Genomic DNA, 21,476 nt, shown 5'->3' on the forward strand with positions numbered 1-21,476 from the left:
TGATTTATAAAAAAGCAAGAGCTGCGATTCTACCAGAAACCTGCAAGACAAAAACAAATCAGAAGCAAAGGTGCTTGTGTATGTGTTCGTCCACTCTATTTTTTTCTTCTAAATGTGCATTAATTCAAAATAAAAACCAGGACATTGCAAGTTTGCAAAATATGCACAACTCTGTTCTCTTTATTATAAGAACTTTGTTAACCCAAAACATACGAAACATATCCAGGACCAACAAAACATGCTGACCCAGGAACATGCCTGCATCAGAATGTGCCGGTCAGTCCTAAGAAATCAAATCAAATGAAACTTTAAATGTCAGATAAGATAAAAGAGAGTAGCTTGGCCTAAAAATAAGTTTGATTTAATTTCCTACAACCATCTACTGTAGATATAAAAAGGTTTTGCAGGGTCCTTACAAACTATAGAGACCATGAAACATTTTTAAATAAGTAAATTCACATTGTTCTTAAGTGGGGCATCTTACCCCACCATCCCCTATTCATAAGAGCATTTTTCCATTATAACTGATAAGGAGGTAGGGCATATATGTAAAGTCTTTACCAGCAGTTTGTAAAAGATAATCAACAATACTGAGAACACATTAATTAAAGATAATGGAAAAATGTTTAATCATTCATGATTCCAGTTCCCCTCATCCATACAGAAAAGAAACTAATAACCCTACTAGAGAAACACACATGGAGAAGGACACAGAATATGATCCTTTGAGGCTAAAAGTTGTAGATCCATTGGGGATAACAGTTGAAGATCCATTGAGGCTAACAGTTGTAGATCCATTGAGGCTAACAGTTGAAGATCCATTGAGGCTAACAGTTGAAGATCCATTGAGGCTAACAGTTGTAGATCCATTGAGGCTAACAGTTGAAGATCCATTGAGGCTAACAGTTGTAGATCCATTGAGGCTAACAGTTGAAGATCCATTGAGGCTAACAGTTGTAGATCCATTGAGGCTAACAGTTGAAGATCCATTGAGGCTAACAGTTGTAGATCCATTGAGGCTAACAGTTGTAGATCCATTGAGGCTAACAGTTGAAGTTCCATTGGGGCTAACAGTTGTAGATCCATTGAGGCTAACAGTTGTAGATCCATTGAGGCTAACAGTTGAAGTTCCATTGGGGCTAACAGTTGTAGAAGGGCTCTTTATAGAGGTGAAACATGTACCCACGTTTCCTACCCTGTCCACAGCTACAAGCTCTACTTCCAGAGAACAACAGGAAGCATTGTAGAAAGCCACAGTCACATCTGTGCCATCCACACTCATCACATTGCTTAAGCTGAGAGAGCCATTGCCACGACTGAGGGACACTCCGGCTATGCCTGTACCATTAACGTCTGTTATGTTGGTAGAGAGTTCCCATGATGCTCTGCTGCATTCCACAGGACAGTCAGCTTTGATGCTCACTACCTGACAGACAGGGCTAGAGAAATCCGTGACCTTCCAAAAAAAAAAGGTTAATCAGAGTCAGTGAAGGAATAAAATGCTAATACTGTTTGCATGTAATAATACAGATGCATAGTGTTGCAGAAAGTTATATATTCTCTTCAGTGGATGGTCAATTTTAATAATTTATACTCTTGTTTGCAGCTTTCATAACAGTTACCTTAGTCATGACAGTGAACCGCAGTGCCATGTAATTTGAGTCACCAGACTCTGGATCTTCTGCCTCAATAGTGAGTGTGACATCCGTCCCTGACTCTGTGTTGGAGGGTGCAGTCAGTGTTACAGTTCCCTGAGCACTTCCGTCTGTCCCTGCATCCAGAGAACTGGGGAAAGACACGCTGAAGCTGCGGTCTGTCCGAGCTCGGATAGTGTAGCTGATGCCTGTAGCATTAGTGACCAATGTAAAGTTGAGAACAAAGGGGGTTCCAGGCTCTATAGTGCTGTTTGGTTGGGCCTGAGAAGAAACATGTTTAATATGATTAGAGATATTTTCATTTTATTTTGCATGTCTTGTATATATTATTTTCAGAGGTTTTGCTAATTCCATATAAAAGTTGTGTCAGTGATGACAGAATTTTCATTTTTGAGTGAACGAGCCCTTCAAGCTCACCGTGATAGTAAATCTAGATCCTTGTTGCTGGGTGGGTGACTGTCTCAGGAACTGACTAGGCAAAGATCGAGTAGAGTCATTCAACAGCCCCTTCAGCTGCACCACAAACGCCCACTCTGGGATTCTGTCAATGTTGACCAGGAAGTCTGTCGCACCGACAGCTTTGATAGTCCCAGTAACAACATCAGATCCTGAAGCTTCAACCAGAAGCACGTCAGTCACTGTGATTGAATCTCCTCCAGTCACAGAGACAAACAAAGTAGCATTCCGACCTGATCAGTAAGAGAAAAATTTCTTTGTTTCATTTACACTGATGAAAAAAAATAAAATAAATAATAATAATAATAGTGTTCAGTAAGATTTTTTTAAAAGAAATTAACACATTTGTTCATCAAGGATGCATTAAACTGATCAGAAGAGACAATAAACATATTCATAAACAACACAATTAATAATGAACATTCTACTCAAAGAATCCTAATTATATATTAAAGGTCCCATTTTTTGCGCTTTTTTGAAGCTTTGATTGTGTTTACAGTGTGCAATATAATACTGTATGTGTTCATGTTTCGCATGTAAAAAAAACACAATTCACCTATCTGTATACCGCTGATTTCACTGTCATAAAAACCATAGACAGTAAAAGAAATGGACACAGCGACCCCATTGGATTCAACAGAGACAAATGAAGTCAATAAGAAGCACGCACTTCCTGGGGGTCGGGCGTACTGCGCAGACTGAAACTGAGCTTGATGACGTAGATGTCTCGTGAGCAACATGTAAGTCTTATAATCGTTGTGTCAAGAGAAATCTGAATCACCAACCAAATCTTCCAGAGAAGGCGAGCGTGAACAGGAGCAAATTTTGGAAAGTATTCTGATTAATTATCTCCCTTGACTTTATACCTCCACATCCCCCCGATTGCCTCATAGACAGTAAAAGATTGCCTGCGAGCTTCTCCTCCTGTCCATACGGTAATTTCTCTACTGTGCGACAGAGAGTCGCTGGTTATGATGCAATCGTTAGCCTATTTTTACAAAAACTGCTTCTATGGGACCATAACGTAAGATACAAGGTAATGGAGCCTTTTATACATTCTCGTGTTTCTTTAGAAATAATTAATGGACAAATGGAGTCTTTAAACACCTCAGATGTAAAGTTATTCGCTGTCAAAGTGACGCCACAATGAATGGGAGTCAAAGGAATGCTAACAGCAGGTGGGGGTCAACTAGCCAATAGCGGCACCCAGGGGTGCTTCAAAAAAATATGAAACCCTGCCCCCCTGATAAAAACGGGCTGATGACTTCCTTGTTCTATAAAGTCCATCCTTCAGAAATACGTAAAGAGTTCTGATTGGGCCAGCGGTACCTGGGTTGTGATTCGACAGCACCTTAGTGCAGTCGGCCATCCTGGAAATGCGATTGGGCTAGTTTTGGAGTAGTTTTGAGAAGCAAGTGGGCAGGAGCATGTGTTGCAGATGTACTTATAATCACGGGAATGGTTTTACTGACGAGATGCGTATGAAAATCGCATTCGATTTTTTGCACAGCCCTAACATCTAGTTAACAAAGCTAAACAGTGTTTCCCTTTGTGTAATAAGTTACAGAAACTGTTAAACGCACCAACTTAAATAATAAAATACACTTAGCGGTTGTGGTCCATAAACAATGCCTTCTCCAGACAAAGATGGAACTGCTCCATCTTAAATTGAATAATCTTTGTGTGAATCCGGCATTAAACTGATTCAGATTGAGAAAGCTGTCCTCAGCAAAATGTGCTGCACATAGTTTTACATGTGGATTATAATTTTCAGGAACCAAATTAAATATAAATTGTAACCATTAATCTCCAAGTACAGCGTCCCTGGGAAGGCCAAACAAAGGTGACTGGACTCCGAGATGAAAATAACAGCTTTTCGACGACATGGCGACAAACACAAACACAACCCTTCCTCTTCTCTGTTGGAGTGCAACAAGACCACGCCCCCCTGTTTGTGTATTCATGTGAGCAGAGGTTAATCAAAAAACTGTTTTAGTAACGTCATTACTGCAGGAACTAGAGGGATGTAGTCCAAACGGGTCGTTTTTTGTAGGCAAATTCTGTTAAATAAAATATCTCGCTTGGCATTGAACTTTGAGCTTTAGAATTTTACAGATATTATTTATACTCTAACAACAACATTACACACTAACTAAAGTTTAAAACATGGGATCACGAAGAACAGGACCTTTAAGCAGTTATACATTGTTTTTAACTTTTATATTTTTGCTAATAAAATTATTTCTTGTGCACCAACTTTATTAGAATGATTTCTGAAGATCATGTGACACTGGAGACTGAAAATTCAGCTGTCGAATCTTTTAAAATGGAACAATTGTAGAAATAATTTAAAATAGAAAATATATATCTTTTTTTTTACTGTATTATTGATCGAATAATGTAGCTTTTGTAAGCATAATGTGAATTTTCTCCCAAATATATTTTAAAATTCTTAGCCACCACAAACCTTTGAACAGTAGAGTAACTGTTTAGTAATAATCAAGAAATATCAAATAAAGAAGATGACATCATACCAGTGAAAGGACGATTGGCTTTCGGTGTGAAGTCACCCCCTTCTAACCGCTGCACAAAGTTAAAGAGAAAGTTCACAGAACTCTGACCTGTAATCAAAGATAAAGCAGGATGAAAGTAGCTCACAGTGAGATGCAATACAATATTCCAAAGGAAACCCTTTTACTGATACCCCCCCCCCCAAAACCATTGTTTATTGAGCAGTATGATTTTCTTACATTTTAAAAATAAACATATTAACAAAATCTCAGTGGTTTACAAACTAAACAAAACATTTACCAGCAGATTAAAAACGTCTCAGGTTACACATGTAACCATGGTTACCTGAGAACAGAGAATGAGATGCTGCGTCCTCTAGAGGGCGCTATGGGAACGTTGTCAGCGTGACCGGTGTTGAAGTGTGAATGAAATAACGACAATGAACTTGACATAGGTGGGCGGAAGCCTATGACGTAAGCAAATGAGTGACTCCGGATATAAAAGGGAACCTGTAGAACACATCATCCTCTTTTTTTTGTCTGTGGAGACACAGGCATAATGCCGAAGCATGGCACAGAGACGCAGAATCTCGTTCCCTGTTCTCAGGAAACCATGGTTACATGCGTAAACTGAGATGTTCCCTTTCGAAAGGGAACTCCACGCTGCGTCCTCTAGAGGGAGCTATGGGAATGGTATACCAATGCCGCCAACTCTCTAAACCAAGAGGAGATCTAGCTACACTCATTGTCAGAGGCAGGTAGTGAGGGTCATATAAAAATTGCCTGCTACTCACATTACTGCCTAAGCATAGCTATGGGGAGTGGAGGTTTCAGCAGAATGACTCTCTTGAGCGAGGCCTGACAACACTCAGCGCTAAAGACAATTAGTGAGGCTAACAAAAATGAGCCTACATACCAATAGTACTGTCATAGTGGAGCTATGGAGAGCGAAGGCTCTAGCAGAATGACTCTCCTAACAGAGAGGATGTCAACAGGGGCACCCTGCTCACCATAACTCTCCATGTTGAGGGGAGCGATGCTTAAAGGGGGGGGTGAAATGCTCGTTTTCACTCAATATCCTGTTAATCTTGAGTACCTATAGAGTAGTACTGCATCCTTCATAACTCCAAAAAGTCTTTAGTTTTATTATATTCATAAGAGAAAGATAGTCTGTACCGATTTTTCCCGGAAAAACACGACCGACTGGAGGCGTGACGTGTGGGCGGAGCTAAAGAATCACGAGCGCCAGTAGGCTTTTGTGTTGAGAGCGTTTGGAAGCTGAGACACCATGAGGACAAAACCAACCATAACAAACCATGGCTAACAGTCAGATTCAGCGTATATTTATGATCCAGAATCAGATCCAGAGGCTGAAACTGAACGAGAGCAGCAGCAGCAACGACTAGCTCCGAGCAACAACGTCTCTATGTGGTATGTACTGAAACTGTATATATTTGCTTAGCGGTTTTGGAAAATGACTAAGTTCCACTTTGTCTTCTTTTTTTTTTTTTAAGCTGTACATGTGGAAAGTGCAGTTTGATGACAACATCGCATGTTGTTTACTTGATGTGCTTACACACAGATAGCTAAGTTAACAACACAGAGATATTTGAAGCAGCTTTACTCACCGCATGCGGTTCCAACACACGATCGTGACCCTTTTTCATTGGGACTGCATTATCCTTAAGAAATAAACAATGTGCAAATCCGGCATCAAACTGGAGCTTGTTTCTAAAACAAGCATCTTAGAAATGCAGGGGAACAAACACAAATACTTGCAACTCAACTCCGTTGATGCTCTGTAAAAAATAAACTCCATCCACTGGTCCCTTAATGCTGTTTCTCTTTTGGTAATCTGTGCAGGGTTGTCTTGCCCTGGCAACCAAAAACACACTCCTTTTGTGACATTTCGCGACGCTCTTGCTCTGATCAGTGAAGTCTGTTGTGCTATACTGGAGCACGCGCTCTTCCGGCAGACGTGCCCTCAGGACCCATATAAGGAAATTCCGCTCCATCTAACGTCACACAGAGCCATACTCAAAAAAAACTTTCCGAAACTTGTGACAAACCGGAAGGATTTTTTTTTCGGAACAGAAATACTCCTTCAAACATACAACTTAATTTTTGAAACTTTGTCCATGTTTAGCATGGGAATCCAACTCTTTAACAGTGTAAAAAACTCAGTATGCATGAAATAGCATTTCACCCCCCCTTTAAAAGTGTGTTAGTAGAGACACACTGGTTGAGTGGAGCCCAAGGTACCGGGGTCTAACCAACTCAGAGAAAGGGAATGAAGCTAATATGCATAACTCTTACCATACAGGTTTCCAGATGGTGCACTGTGTCTTGCATGTGCACTGATCACTTATGTGGATTTTAGAAAGTGTGCAAAGGTGCTAGCCTACACACTTACCACTTATGTGGATTTTAGAAAGTATGCAAAGTGTGTCATGTGCACAATTACCACTACGTGGATTTCAGGAAGTACACAGATGCTCGGCATGTGTACTTATCTTCCTAAGCATCAGCTCTGAGGAGTGGAGGCTTCAGCAGAATGACTCTCAAAAATATGAGGAAACCTACCATGCTCATCCCTGGTAGGGGATCTCTTAAGAGTGGAGGTCTCAGCATAATGACTCTCTAAAGCGAGGGGAGACATGGCTACACTCAGCGCCAGAGGCAGTAAGCGAGGTTTAAGAACAAGCCTTCACACTCATATCACTGCACCTGACAGAGCTTTGAAGAGTGAAGGCTTCAGCAGAATGACTCTCTTAAACGAGAGAAAGCCTAACACTCAACCCTCTTAGAGAAGCTCTAAAGAGTGGAGGCCTCAGAATGACGACTCTCTTAAGTGAGAGGAAACCTACACACTCAATCCTAGTTTGAGCTCTTAAGAGTGGAGGCCTCAGCCTAACCACACTCAGGGTCAAAGGCAGTTAGTGAGGCTCAAAATAGAAGAGCCCACACCCCTCTACTGCCTAGATGGAGCCATGGGGAGTGGAGGCTTCAGCAGAATGACTCTCAAAGGAGAGGAAACCTACAACGCTCAACCCTGGTCGAGGAGCTCTTAAGAGTGCAGGTCTCAGCATAATGACTCTCTAAAGCGAGAGGAGACCTGGCTACACTCAGCGTCAGAGGCAGTAAGCAAGGCTCAAGAAAGAGCATTCAAAATCATATCACTGCACATGACGGAGCTCGGAAGAGTGAAGGCTTCAGCAGGATGACTCTCTTAACCGAGAGGAAGCCTAACACTCAACCCTCTTAGAGAAACTCTTAAGAGTGGAGGCCACAGCTCACAAAAAAGGAGTCTACAAACCAATAGTGCTGTCTAAGCAGAGCTTTAAGGAGCGGAGGTTTCAGCAGAACGAGAGGAAGCCTAACAACACCCGACCGCATTGAGGAGCTCTTAAGAGTGGAGGTCTCAACATAACGTTTCTCTAAAACGAGAGGAGACCTGACTACTAAACGCTGTAGTGAGGGTCACAAAAGAACCTTCATACTAATAGTTCTGTCTAAGCGGCTCCACAGAGCTCTTTTCAGAGCACCAGGAACTGTTAACTCAGCCTAGCAACCCTTCAGTACAGCTGATCAGGGAGGCTCACAGAGAGCCTCACAACCTGGCCTGAGAATGAGGAGGCTCAGAGGAGGCTCAAACAAGAGCCTAACAACTCAAACTTGCTTTTTTTTTTTACACCAAGTCAGGAGCCTCCTTCACCAATAATATAGATAACCCATATTATACACAGTTCCTATTCTATATATACAAAAAAAATTATGGAAGAAAAAGCGTTTCTCGTCAGATTCCTTCCATGCCCCGCATACAATCCCCGTGATTGGCCTTAATAACACCTCTCACCCCTGTTTTGGACTCGCGGGTGCAAAATTCTCAAAGAGAATAAGGCGTTCTCAATGCAATCACGCACTGCAGCGTGCCTATCTCGCATTAAGCTTCTTCAACTCCCCCGAGAGGCGAACGCACTCCTGCAAACGCTGGTAAAAAAAAAAAAAAAAAACTAGAGTACAGACCTCTGCTCTAGTAGCTCCGTCAATGCAACAGTGAGCGTATCCTTCTTTCTCATGAGTCAAACACATATGTGCTTTGTACACAAGGTCTCTGAAGAAAAAAAGAGTACGATGTGTTCTACAGGTGCCCTTTTATATCTGCAGTCGCTCATTTGCTTACATCATAGGCTTCCGCCTGCCAATGCCAAGTTCATTGTCATTATTTCATGCATGCTTCAACACCGGTCACGCTGACAGTGTTCCCATTGCGCCCTCTAGAGGATGCAGCATGGAGTTCTCTTTCAAAAGGGAACCCGTACCCGTGACTTTCAGGCTGTAGAAGCTTGTAGAGTCAATACTGATCTTCCACTCTCCTGTCTGGTTGTCAGGGTTGAGTTTTACTCTCTTTAGATTCCCTACAGTCAGGATGCTGCCCAGAGGACCATCTGTCACTGAACCTGACTGAGACACACCTGAAAGACAGGGGAATCTGCTTATTTTACACAATGATTTTGGTATGTTGTTTTTCTATTGGACAAAATAAAACCCTCATATCTGCAAACAATGTTCGAGGTGCACTGGCTCACCTGTCGGGCTGTATATGGTGAAGACTGGAGAGTCTCCAGTGACATACACAGTCACATTGGACAGAGATGGATCTAAGACAAAGGTAAAGTTTTCTGCAATGGCTGGATTTCTTACCACCTGAAAAAGCGTCACCTTGAAGAAACACAGGGCTGTTTTCAGTATGTTGCAGTGTTTCACAGCAAAATTCCCAGTGACATCATTGGGAAAAAATATTGGCACCATCTGTCATTCTTAATACATACAAGGGCTGAGGTAGATGCATCTGTAATGACTGCAGTGGCCTGAGACAGAGTAGCTCTTGTGACCTCTATGGTCTGTCCACCAGAAACATGGGCCAGATCTCTGTACAGCTGTATGTCTGACAGAGGTATTGATCTTGATGTAGAACCTTGAGATTGTGAGGCATCCCTTCTTCTACGGAATAAGAAGGGGTTAGTCAGCATGAAAGTGACCTGGATTACGTGGAGAAAGAGCAGATAAAAAAACACAGAAAAATGTCATTACATGTAATCCAACAACACTTTAGCTGCAATTATGTAGCTTTTTGATTAATGTAGTAATTAAGTGATTTGCATGCATTTACTGTTGATTTGGTGCGTTCAATCGTGGCTTGAACTGTGCTTTTTAATTCTGTGTCCTTTGCTGAGGCATCAGTGAAAACAAAAATGTCTGAAGATAGAGGAGCTCCTGCTAGTGCCAGCTGGAGAACCATGAGACAAAAATAAAATAACAAGATCACAGGAACTCAAGATAATAAGATCATTATTATATTTTTTTATGCTGGCTTTATTGTAATATAAAAGTTTAACACAGATGAGAAATTCACAATGATAATGTCAATAATGGAATCTTATACAATATATCAGCGTGTGATTTTCTCAGTCTAAAAAAAGTTGTATAACACTCACCAAAATACATAAATATTAAAAAAAACACACACAGACCAGCAGTCCTGACAAGCACATCTCTGGAAAGTCTCCTCCACCAAATGCTGAAAGAGAATTGATTCTCTCTTTGAAAAGATCTGCATCCTCAGTCCTTGTCAGAGGTCCAAAATCTGTTTGAGACAAACACATCACAGAAGACTACAGCAACATGTTGTACATAATTTTAACTTTTTCAAGAAAACTAAAAAAAAACTTTAAAAAATAAAATGGAATAAAATCATAATAAAGAATATTATTTTGTATGTCTTCATGTAATTTATTTCCACAAACTGTTGTTTAGTTATCATTCAGAAACTGTAAACATTGCACATGTGAAATGCACATACGTTTCTTTAAATTATTACATTAAAACTAAACCATTAGCACATTATTTTTATGTTAAGATAGATTCAAATCTTAACGAAAGTGGTGATGTATGAATGGGTAAATATTTATTATTTTATTGTAATTATTCCATCTATTTTCACCAGTTTTATGCATTCAGCCTCATTTGTAATGGGCATAATGGCCGGGAATTCACAATGGAACTCTTTATTAGCTAACAAAAATGTATAGGTAATAGAATATTAAATCTCATATTTCATAACATTAGATTTATTTTCACATTGTTGTCATCCAAATGTTTTGATGAGGCACTGCTTCTTTTGCTTTTTTTGGAAAAACAACAACAATAATAACCTTGACTATATACAGGACTAAATAAGCAAAATGACCTGGATCATTAAATGGGACTAGAATGTATTCTGAAGGTTCCTCTGATGTTCCTCTCCTGCTGTCTATGATACTGAAGGACACTCTCTTGGCCTCTTCAATATCATCAGACATGCTGCCCGTGGTGTCAATCACAAAAGCCAGAACTGAGGTCTGTTTTAGGCCCATCAGTCTGAAAGAAAGAAACAAAACTGGCTAAAGTTGGACAAAACGTTTTGATTGTAGGGGCTGCTAAAAAAAAACAATCTTTTGAACTTTGTCTCCATAGCATCAGCAGAATATTTATTCTTTAGATTTGGCAGCGTTAGGAATTTTCTCCTTTCTTTCATTACAGAAGAATCCAAAACTGTGTGGTGTAAAAGGAAGATCTCATACCGAAGAAAGGCTTGGTCGCCTATTGCCAGTCGGATGTCTTGCAGCACTTCCATAGTAGCACTGATGGCCATGTCAGCAGCTCGCTGGTGAAGGAAGCCATGCTCTGAACTGATGTCATCTTTATTAATGCCTCCTGTGGGTTCTCTTGAACTGGTCCTGTCAAGAAAGCCACCATGGCTACATTTGCCTTAAAAAAAGAAAATTATGTGAGTATAGTTTTGTGGTATATTCCAGCCATACTTTGGTCTGTGATGAAATACAGAATAGATCAACACTACACATGGGATGATAAGCTTTCCTACCAGCAGGTTTTGTGGAGGAGTAAATACTGAAATATCCTGAGGTTAGTTTCTTTTGCAGCAGTATTTCTGGGAGAATGTTATCAACACAGTTTGGTCCAGTGCAGCTTTTGCATGTAGGTGTGCTGGGGCCTAGAAACACAGATAAGAGATTTTAAAAGTGTGCATCTTTACATCATATTCATATTGTTTTGTTTTTATTGTTTTATTGTTTTTAGTGTATTTATTGTTTATTGTTTTTAAACACACAGGGGGTTAGAAAATGTAGAACTGGGCAATTGTATTTTGTTGTACCTGCTATATTGTTGAGAGGAAGGTCAGGTTTGATCAGTGTGCTGAAAGGAGCAGTGCTTCCCAGTTCCACCCAGTTACTGTGGCTATAGAAATCCTGCACACAAACCAACAACACATTAATTAGTGAAAATAATTATTACATTTTATAAATGCATTTCTTATTTTCTTTATATTCCTTCATTTCAATTCGCGTTGAATGTGACATATTCAGAAGTCTGTGCAGCAAACTTTGAAAGAATTGGCCTCAAGTGTTTTTACTGTTGTTTTTACTGGCTGTATATCTCCAAGAATTGGCCGAAGTCTCAAATCGCCAGTAAAATTGTCATCAAAATTTGCAATGTGTTGCATGCATAAGCAAAAAAATTAATAAAATAAAAAATACACATTCTGATAAAAATAAATAAATAAATAAATAATGTATTTAAAAAATTAAACAATTATAATTTTATCATTTTTTAAATATTATTATTTATTACAAAACATAATATTATTCCAAATTCAAAAAGTATTCAGACACTTTGTGGTTGTCAAACATAGTTGAACATGCATGTATTTCATGTACTGTGAAAAGTTTACATGTAAACTGCACCTTTGAAGTGAAGTGACATTCAGCCAAGTATGGTGACCCATACTCAGAATTTGTGCTCTGCATTTAACCCATCCGAAATGCACACACACAGAGCAGTGAACACACACGCACACACTGTGAACACACCCGGAGCAGTGGGCAGCCATTTATGCTGCGGCGCCCGGGGAGCAGTTGGGGGTTCGATGCCTTGCTCAAGGGCACCTAAGTCGTGGTATTGAAGGTGGAGAGAGAACTACATGCACTCCCCCCTACCACAATTCCATCCGGCCCGAGACTAGAACCCACAACCCTTAGATTGGGAGTCCAACCCTCTAACCATTAGGCCACGACTTCCCCTTTGTGAACTTGAGTTGATTTTACTGAAATGTTAAAACTGTCTCATTAGCTAAAATTCTTCTGAGAATGCTCCATCATCTGTTTGCAGATGCCACTTAGTTTAATATTTAGTTTTCTATGCAATGAAATCCAAGCATGTTCATTTAAACAAACAAAACCATTCGAAAACTCTTTAAACAGTTTTGGGATTAGCATTATTCCAGACAAGTTTAAAAACATATAGCCATTTTAATACATAAAAATAAGAGTGAATCAGAACCTGCATATAAATATTGCTAGCAATGGGAAGGTCAAGGGTTCAATTCAGAATGCAGAACTTGATAATATGTACACTCTTAATGCAGTGTGTGAGTCATAGAAAATAGAAGTCAAAGATAGAAATTATGTTATATATGGCTACCTTGAGAGAGAGAGAGAGAGAGAGAGAGAGAGAGAGATTCTCATGCCACTCCCTACTACAATCTCCATACATAACATACCTGTAGAGTGTGACATAGAGCTCCCAGTGAGATACGGGCAGAAATATAGCTTTCCTGCTGCACGCTGGCCTTTACTGCAGCCACACCACGAGTGATGAGACCCCGGCCCTCACTGAAAGCCTCATTATCTATGTGATGTGCCTCACTAAATGCAAAAACTTGATCTACAGCTGCGTTGCTTAGATAAATTTCTGTTATAGCTGAATAAAAACCGAGGGTAGAGAGGGCAGAAGATGAATCAGAAGATGTTGAGCAGGCGCTGTGGACAGCAGATGGAGTCAACCTGTTGTTTATCTGGAGATGAAGAATGGACAGAGGAGTATATTATTGCTTAATGCTAATTCATTCGGTTCACTCTTGAGTCTTTTTCTTACAGGCAATGTGAAGTCGTGCCCCTTGGCAGTGGCTATGTCATGACACACTTCTGCTGCCTTGCGGAGGATGGCCATCTGAGTGATTTCTCGATGGGTGACGGAGCCGTCCAGAAAGAGAGGTTTGAATGCTGCCACCTGGGGGGGTTGAAAGAGGGTCCAACAGAGGAGAAATACACCAACTACATCCAGGGAAACCATGACTGTCCACGAGAACAGGTGCTGAGGAAAAATGCACAATCTTTTACCAAGAATAACAGACAAGAATATAGACAGGAATAAAAATTGAAAGTTTGACTTATATATGTGGAAAAAACTCATTTTGAGAAGACTGCTTTTAAAATATGGATTATAATTGATCTACAGATGCTAATAGATAAAGTGTAATAAAATAAACACTTAGAGGTGTATTTTGAATGTTTAAATTTCATGAAAAGACAAATAGCCCAAAATCTCAAAACTAAACAATACAATGTTTTGTCTGCAGTATCTCTCCTTAAATTTTTTACATTTGAAAACATTATTTGTTCCAGTTAACATTTTTAATCTTTAACTTGAAAATGCTCATTAAAATATTACATATGTCACAATTTGTCAATTATAAACAAAGAAATTGACAATAGTTTTATTACCTTTTTGCAGATTCTGTATGTGTATACTGTAACTTATGCACAGCCTCTGTCAGTGTATTTATACACCTTTACACACGTGATGAATGTCAGCATCACACATGCTTTGTAAGTTAATTAGGGATTGTATACATGATAATCCTTTCTGTAAGTGTCTAGCTCTAAGAATGTCAGTAAGGAAGAATATTTACTTCCTTATTAACTACTATTGTTGATTGTGCCCTTTTTCAAATATAACCTTAGCAAACTTGCCTTGGTTTCTCTGACAACTGTTAATGACCCATATTAATGCATCACTTACTCTCCCCAAAACAAACTTTCCTAGAACTTGGTTCAGTATATATTTTAATAATAATGATAAATAAAAAAACCACAATTGTACACATCAATTTATTAATTCAGTCTTCCCAAACTGTCTAAATCTGTATAATCACTCATGAGTTCAGTGAACCAAGGAGAAACTGAATGAGAGTGGAATTATTGTAAAAAGCAAAACCAATAGAGTGTACAAAATGTTGATGTCCCCTATTTGAACTTTGTCTTTAATAAACATTCCAAAAGATCAAGAGTATATATAACACAATGAAATCACAGCTAGCCAAAAAAACCAGCCCCAAATGCACCTGTTCACATACAACAGAAAGTTAAAGTAAAATTTCAATAGTAAACCTTAATCTTGATTCTGTGATATTTACAAAGGCTCTTTTACACAAGACAAGTAAAGATTTAAAATGTTATTTAGAAACATACACAATGGCAAACGATAAAAAAGAAGAAAGGCACACAGAAAGTGAGTAACATCCACTGAAAATAGCATTTGCTGTTGAGACAGTGAGTTGCAGTGTGACATAATTCAGGTCAGTGGATCCTGGAGCTTCTGCCTCAATAGTGAGTTTGACATCTGTCCCTGACTCTGTGTCGGAGGGTGCAGTCAGTGTCACACTTCCTTGAGCGCTTCCCCCTGTTTCAAGGATCAGAGAGCTAGGGAAAGACACGCTGAAGCCCCGGTTATTCAGAGCTCTGATAGTGTAGTTGCCGCCTGTAGTATTAGTGGCCACTGTAAAGTTGAGACTCAATGGGACTCCAGGCTGTGTAATGTTCTGTGATTGGGCCTGTGGAGGAACAGATATGGGGAATGCATGTTATTTGTCTTAAACAGTGATGAATTTTTAAAACCCTGTTTTTGTAGTAAACTGTGATGTAAAATTAAGTGTATTTTGATAAATAATTTGATTAATAACAATATTTTACCATATAGTTCTTACCATGACTGTTATTCTAGATCCTTTATGCTGGGTGGGTGACTGTCTCTGGAATCGACTAACTGATGACGAGTCATTCAACAGCCCTTTCAGCTGCACCACAAACGCCCACTCTGGGATTCTGTCAATGTTGACCAGGAAGTCTGTCGCACCGACAGCTTTGACAGTTCCATTAACAAAATCAGATCCTGAAGCTTCAACTAGAAGCACTTCAGTCACTGTGACCGAATCTCTTCCAGTCACAGAGACATAAAAAGTAGCATTCCGACCTGATCAGCAATCAGAGAAATACTATGAAAAAATGTTTTTGGGGAATTTTTTTTAAATGCTGTATAATCTAGAAACTTGAGATTGCAAATTGAGGATCATACAAAGCTGTTTCCACAGCACTCTTTTGTCACTTAATATTTTATTTTGATGCATCAATCTATTTAATTACTTAGTAAATAATACTGTTATGTGATAAAAAAAAAAAAAAACTATTTTTATGAGTGCAGACCATATATATATATAAGACCACATGGCACTACAGTAATGGATGCTGAAAATTCAACTTAAAATGACATTTTAAAATAGCCTATTTTAATTAGAATTAGAATATTTTCTAATTAGAAAATAGTTGTTTAAAATTGTAATAATATTTTATAAGGTGATTGTTCTCCCAGAAATATTAAAAAATCAACCCAAACTTTCGATTGGAACACTGTAAAAAATAAGATAAATAAATAAATAAATAAATATATATATATATATATATATATATATATATATATATATATATATATATATATATATATATATATATATATATATATACTGTATATATTACATCTGTGAAGCTGTGATAGTAAAATACCAACAGCTGTGGTTGCCAGAACTTTACTGTAAAAATATGGTTACAACATTTTTTTGTAAAAAAAAATTAAATAATGATAATAATAATAATAATAAATTAAAAACATATTTCTTTAACTGATATTCAAGATTCAAGATTTTTATTCGTCACATACAAAATTATATATCAACAAGCAGTGAGTCAGGTTCGCTCCATGGACAGTGCAATTATTAAAGAAAACAACACAGATGAAAATATACATAAATATAGCTATGTAAGAATGAAATAAAAGTAAACAATAAAAATATAAGAATAAAATATACAAAAAAATGTATATTGTAGAATTAAATATAGAACGCAAAATAAAGTGCATGAAAGTAAAATGTAGTCTTAAATATTAAGATACACAGGGATATACAATGTGCATATGACCATTATACAGTAGTATTAAATATTAAGATACACAGGAATGTACAAGAGGCAAATGTGCAAACAGGTTGACACTATCAGTATGTCAATGTGAGGTAGAGAATGAAGAATATCTTACTGAAAAGTTAATATTAAGTGGAGACATGAAGATGTTAAGAGGCTGGTTTCGAGTTTAGGTGCCTTTAGTAGGCTGCGGAAGCACTTACTAGATGGCAGCAAAGTGAAAAGATGGTTACTGGGGTGGGTGGAGTCAATACACTTTCTATAGCCCCTGAATAGAAAGTTTTCAGGATTGCTGGTGAGACCCTGAATTTCCTCAGCTGTCGCAGATGGTACATTCTTTGATATAAAGTTAAAGGGTACCGTTCTTCGTGATCCCATGTTTCAAACTTTAGTTAGTTTGTAATGTTGTTGTTATGTTGAGTATAAATAATATCTGTAAAATTATAAAGCTCAAAGTTCAATGCCAAGCTAGAGATATTTTATTTAACAGAATTCGCCTACATCGAACAACCAGTTTGGACTACATCCCTCTACTTTCTGAAGTAATGACACTAAAACCATTTTTTTACTAACCTCTGCCCACAGGAATACACAAAAAAGCGGGCGTGATCTTGTTGCGCTCGCACTAGGAGGAAGAGTTGCGTTTGAAGAGTGCAATCACCTTTGTTTGGGCTTCCCAGAGACGCTGTACTTAGAGATCAATGGTTACAATTTATGTTTAACTCGGTTCCCGAAAATTATAATCCACATGTAAAACTATGTGCAGCACATTTTGCTGGGGACAGCTTCCTTAATCTCAATCAGTTTAATGCCGGATTCGCACAAAGATTATTCTTGAAAGATAGAGCAGTTCCCTCTTTGCCTGGAGAAGGCTTTGTTTATGGACCACAACCGTTAAGTGTATTTTATTATTTAAGTTGGTGCATTTAACAGTTTCTGTAACTTATTATACAAAGGGCAACACTGTTTAGCTTTGTTAACTATACTGTATGGTAGCGCTGGGCAAATATCGAATGCGATTTTCATGTGCATCTCATCAGTAAAGGCATTCTGTGATTAGAAGTACATCTCCAGCACGTGCCTTCAGATCAGGATTTCCAGGTTTTCAAAACAAATCCTGCCCAATTACTTCTCAAAACTAGTCCAAAACTAGCCCAAGTGATTCTGACGAATGTGGATCGCTTACGAGAGACTATCTACTTCGAGTGAAATAAAACCAGCCAATGTATATTGGCATGCGATAATTGCTGTCCATTTGCATACCATTTCGCTTTCGGAGCAAGACAGTGAATGCTGTTCCTGTCTCCTGCAAGATTCTACAACTGTGATTACAAGTCTCTGCGAGGAAGCCTCTGTGTTGGTGTTGGTGTGATGATGCGAGCAGCAGAGGTTGCGATCTCTCTGTGTCAACATTTAGAGAAAAACAAAGCTCTGTTGGTTCAGTGGGCATAACACTGAGAGTAAGTGCTCAGATTGCACTACTCCCCTCTGTGTAGCGTCGGCTATCTCCCTGTGCATTTCAGCACCTCAGAGGGCTTCTAAAGGTGCTGGCACGATCAAAAGGAGTGCCAAGCCAACCCAGGCCTCCGCTAAACCAACCAGCAAGCGTAAGGGTGGAGAATCTTTTGTTTCATTTTGCTTCTGTTATGCCACTGGCTCCCCGTAGTATGGTTCCTCCACCCGATATGAGGACAGGGTTCTACAGCCCCTACTTCATTGTACTCAAGAAAGGCGGTGGGATGTGGCCAATCTTGGACCTGTGAACCTTGAATTGGGCACTGCAAGAGCTCGCGTTCAAGATGCTCACGCAAAAATGCATTTTCGAATGCATCATTTCCCAAGATTCGCTTGCAGCAATCAACCTGAAGGGTGTGTACTTTCAAGTCTCGATTCTCCCTCAACACAGACCGTTCCTGCTGTTTGCGTTTGAGGGATGTGTATATCAGTACAAAGTCCTACCCTTCAGGCTGTCCCTGTCACCCCATGTCTTCACGTAAGTTGTGGAGACAGCCATTGTTCCACTTCGAGAACAAGGCATTTGTATTCTCAACTATCGCAATGACTGGCTGATCCTGGCTCAGGTTCGAGGGAAGTTGTGCAAACACAGAGACATGGGGCTGCGTCACCTCAGCCTGTTGGGCCTTCGAGTCAACTGGGACAAGAGCAAACTCTCCCCTGTGCAGAGAATCTCTTATCTTGGTATGGAGCTGGACTCGGTGAACCAGACAGCACGATTCACAGAGGAGCGCGCCCTGTCCATGTTGAACTGCTTGAGTACAATCAAGAACAGAACAGCAGTCCCACTGAAACTTTTTCAGAGACTCCTGGTACATATGGCATCTGCAGTGCAGTAATGCAACTCAGATTGCTTCTTATGAAATCGCTTAATCACCTGCTTCACAGCCAAGTCCTGAGATGGGTGTGGCAGAGTGGCACGTACCGGGTGCATGTCACACCGCACTGCCTCCATACCTTCAGGCCGTGGTCAGAACGTTCGTTTCTAATGGCAGGTGTTCCCTTAGAACAAGTGTCCAGGCATGCTGTGATCTTCACAGATACCTCTGTCACTGGCTGGGGGGCCATGTACAACCCCAAATCAGAAAAACTTGGGACAGTATGGAGAACGCAAATAAAAAAAGAAATTAGTGATTTCTAAATTTACTTTGACTTGTATTTCATTGAAGACAAAATGAACACAAAATATTTCATGTTTTGTCTGGTCAACTTCATGTCATTTGTAAATATGCATCTTTTCCTGTCATTCGGACCTGCAACACATTTAAAAAAAAGTTGTGACAGGAGCAATTTAGGGCTAGTAATGAGGTAAAATGGTTAAATAATGATGTGATTTGAAACGGGTGATGTCAACAGATGATTGTAATTATGATTTGGTACAAAAGCAGCATCCAAGAAAGGACTAATTCTTTAGAGGCAAAGATTGGCCGAGGATCGCCAATTTGCCAACAAATACGTGAGAATATTATTGAAATATTTAAAAACAATGTTCATAAAAGAAAGATAGGAAGAGATTTTGGATATTTCACATTCAACAGTGCATAACATAATTAAAAGATTCAAGGAATCTGGAGGAATTTCAGTGCATAAAGGACAAGGGCGCAAGCCTAAGCTAAACAACAGTGATCTCCGATCCCTCAGGCGGCACTGCATCAAGAATCGTCATTCATCTATAAGTGATATCACCACATGTGCTCAGGACTACTTTGGCAAACCTTTGTCAAGTACCACAATATGTAGTTACATTCACAAATGCCAGTTAAAACTGTGTCAAAAGGAAGCCCTATGTTAATAGTGTCCAGAAGCCCCGTCGACTTCTCTGGGCTCGGAGGCATCTGGGATGGACCATCACACAGTGGAAACGTGTACTGTGGTCAGAAGTATCAGTATTTCAGGTATTTTTGGGGAGGAATGGACGCCGTGTCCACCGGACCAAAGAAGAAAAGGATCATCCAGACTGTTACCAGCAACAAGTCCAAAAGCCAGGGTTTGTCATGGTATTGGGGTTGTGTCAGTGCCCTTGGCAAAGGTAACTTGCACTTCTGTGAAGGCACCATTAATGCTGAAATGTACACAGAGATTTTGGAGCATAATATGCTGCCTTCAAGAAGACATCTTTTCCAGGGACGTTCAATGCATATTTCAACAAGACAATGCAAAACCACATTCTGCACACATTACAAAGTCCTGGCTGCGGAGGAAGAGGGTAACTTGACTGGCCTGCCTGTAGTCCCGACCTTTCTCCAATAGAGAATGTGTTTCTCCAAAATTACAAAGTGGTAAATGCTTTACTGTCCCAACTTTTTTTTAAATGTGTTGCAGGTCTGAATGACAGGAAAGGATGCAAATTTACAAATGACATGAAGTTGACCAGAAAAAACATGAAATATTTTTTGTTCATATTGTCTGCAATGAAATACAAGTCAAAGTAAATGTAGAAATCACTTCTTTTTTTTTCTTTTTTTTGCGTTTTCCATACTGTCCCAACTTTTTCTGATTTGGGGTTGTACAATGGGCATGCAGTTTCAGGTCTGTGGATGGGGCCTCAACTGCATTGGCACATCAATTGCCTCAAGTTGCTCATGGTATGCCTTGCGCTGGGACTCTCCTCACGAAAGCACCTCCTTGCCCCATTCCTCTGAGGAAGGACCTGCTTTCTCAGAGACGGGGCACTCTATGGCACCCACGTCAAGACCTCTGGAAACTCCATGTCTGGTGCCTGGACAGAACGCAGAGGTTCTAGGTGACCTACCCCAGGCATGGTCAAGTCAAGTCACCTTTATTTATATAGGGCTTTAAACAAAAAGGATTGCGTCAAAGCAAATGAACAACATTAATTAGGAAGACAGTGTGTTAATAATGCAAAATGAAAGTTAAAGGCAGTTCATCATTTAATTCAGTGATGTCATCATCTCAGTTCAGTTTAAATAGTATCTGTGCAATCATTTGCAATCAAGTCAACGATATTGCTGTAAATGAAGTGACCCCAACTAAGCAAGCCAGTGGCGACAGCGGTAAGAAACCAAAACTCCATCAGTGACAGAATGGAGAAAAAACTTTGGGATAAACCAGGCTCAGTTGGAGGGCCAGTTCTCCTCTGACCAGACAAAACCAGCATTTCAATTCCAGGTCCAGTAAAGTCAGATTGGCAGAAGAATCATCTGTTTTCATATAAGAATTTACGGTCATAT

General features: G+C 39.5%; 1 protein-coding gene across 1 annotated transcript; it reads right to left on the minus strand.

Annotated features, from left to right (window-relative positions):
• Positions 1 to 652: 652 nt before the first annotated feature.
• vwa10.2 (von Willebrand factor A domain containing 10, tandem duplicate 2) lies at positions 653 to 13,831 on the minus strand. The gene is made up of 16 exons (XM_026249797.1): positions 13,616 to 13,831; positions 13,242 to 13,535; positions 11,838 to 11,931; positions 11,547 to 11,675; positions 11,245 to 11,431; positions 10,872 to 11,041; positions 10,156 to 10,268; positions 9,795 to 9,911; positions 9,454 to 9,663; positions 9,211 to 9,343; positions 8,944 to 9,096; positions 4,646 to 4,732; positions 2,073 to 2,344; positions 1,623 to 1,916; positions 997 to 1,456; positions 653 to 723 (listed from the first exon to the last, which is right to left on the minus strand). The coding sequence occupies exons 1-16, from the start codon at positions 13,811 to 13,813 to the stop codon at positions 653 to 655; spliced, it is 2,982 nt and encodes a 993-aa protein (XP_026105582.1). The 5' UTR covers positions 13,814 to 13,831.
• Positions 13,832 to 21,476: the final 7,645 nt, after the last annotated feature.

This window comes from Carassius auratus, chromosome 1 (assembly GCF_003368295.1).
Source record: "Carassius auratus strain Wakin chromosome 1, ASM336829v1, whole genome shotgun sequence".
NCBI classification, from domain to species: domain Eukaryota; kingdom Metazoa; phylum Chordata; class Actinopteri; order Cypriniformes; family Cyprinidae; genus Carassius; species Carassius auratus.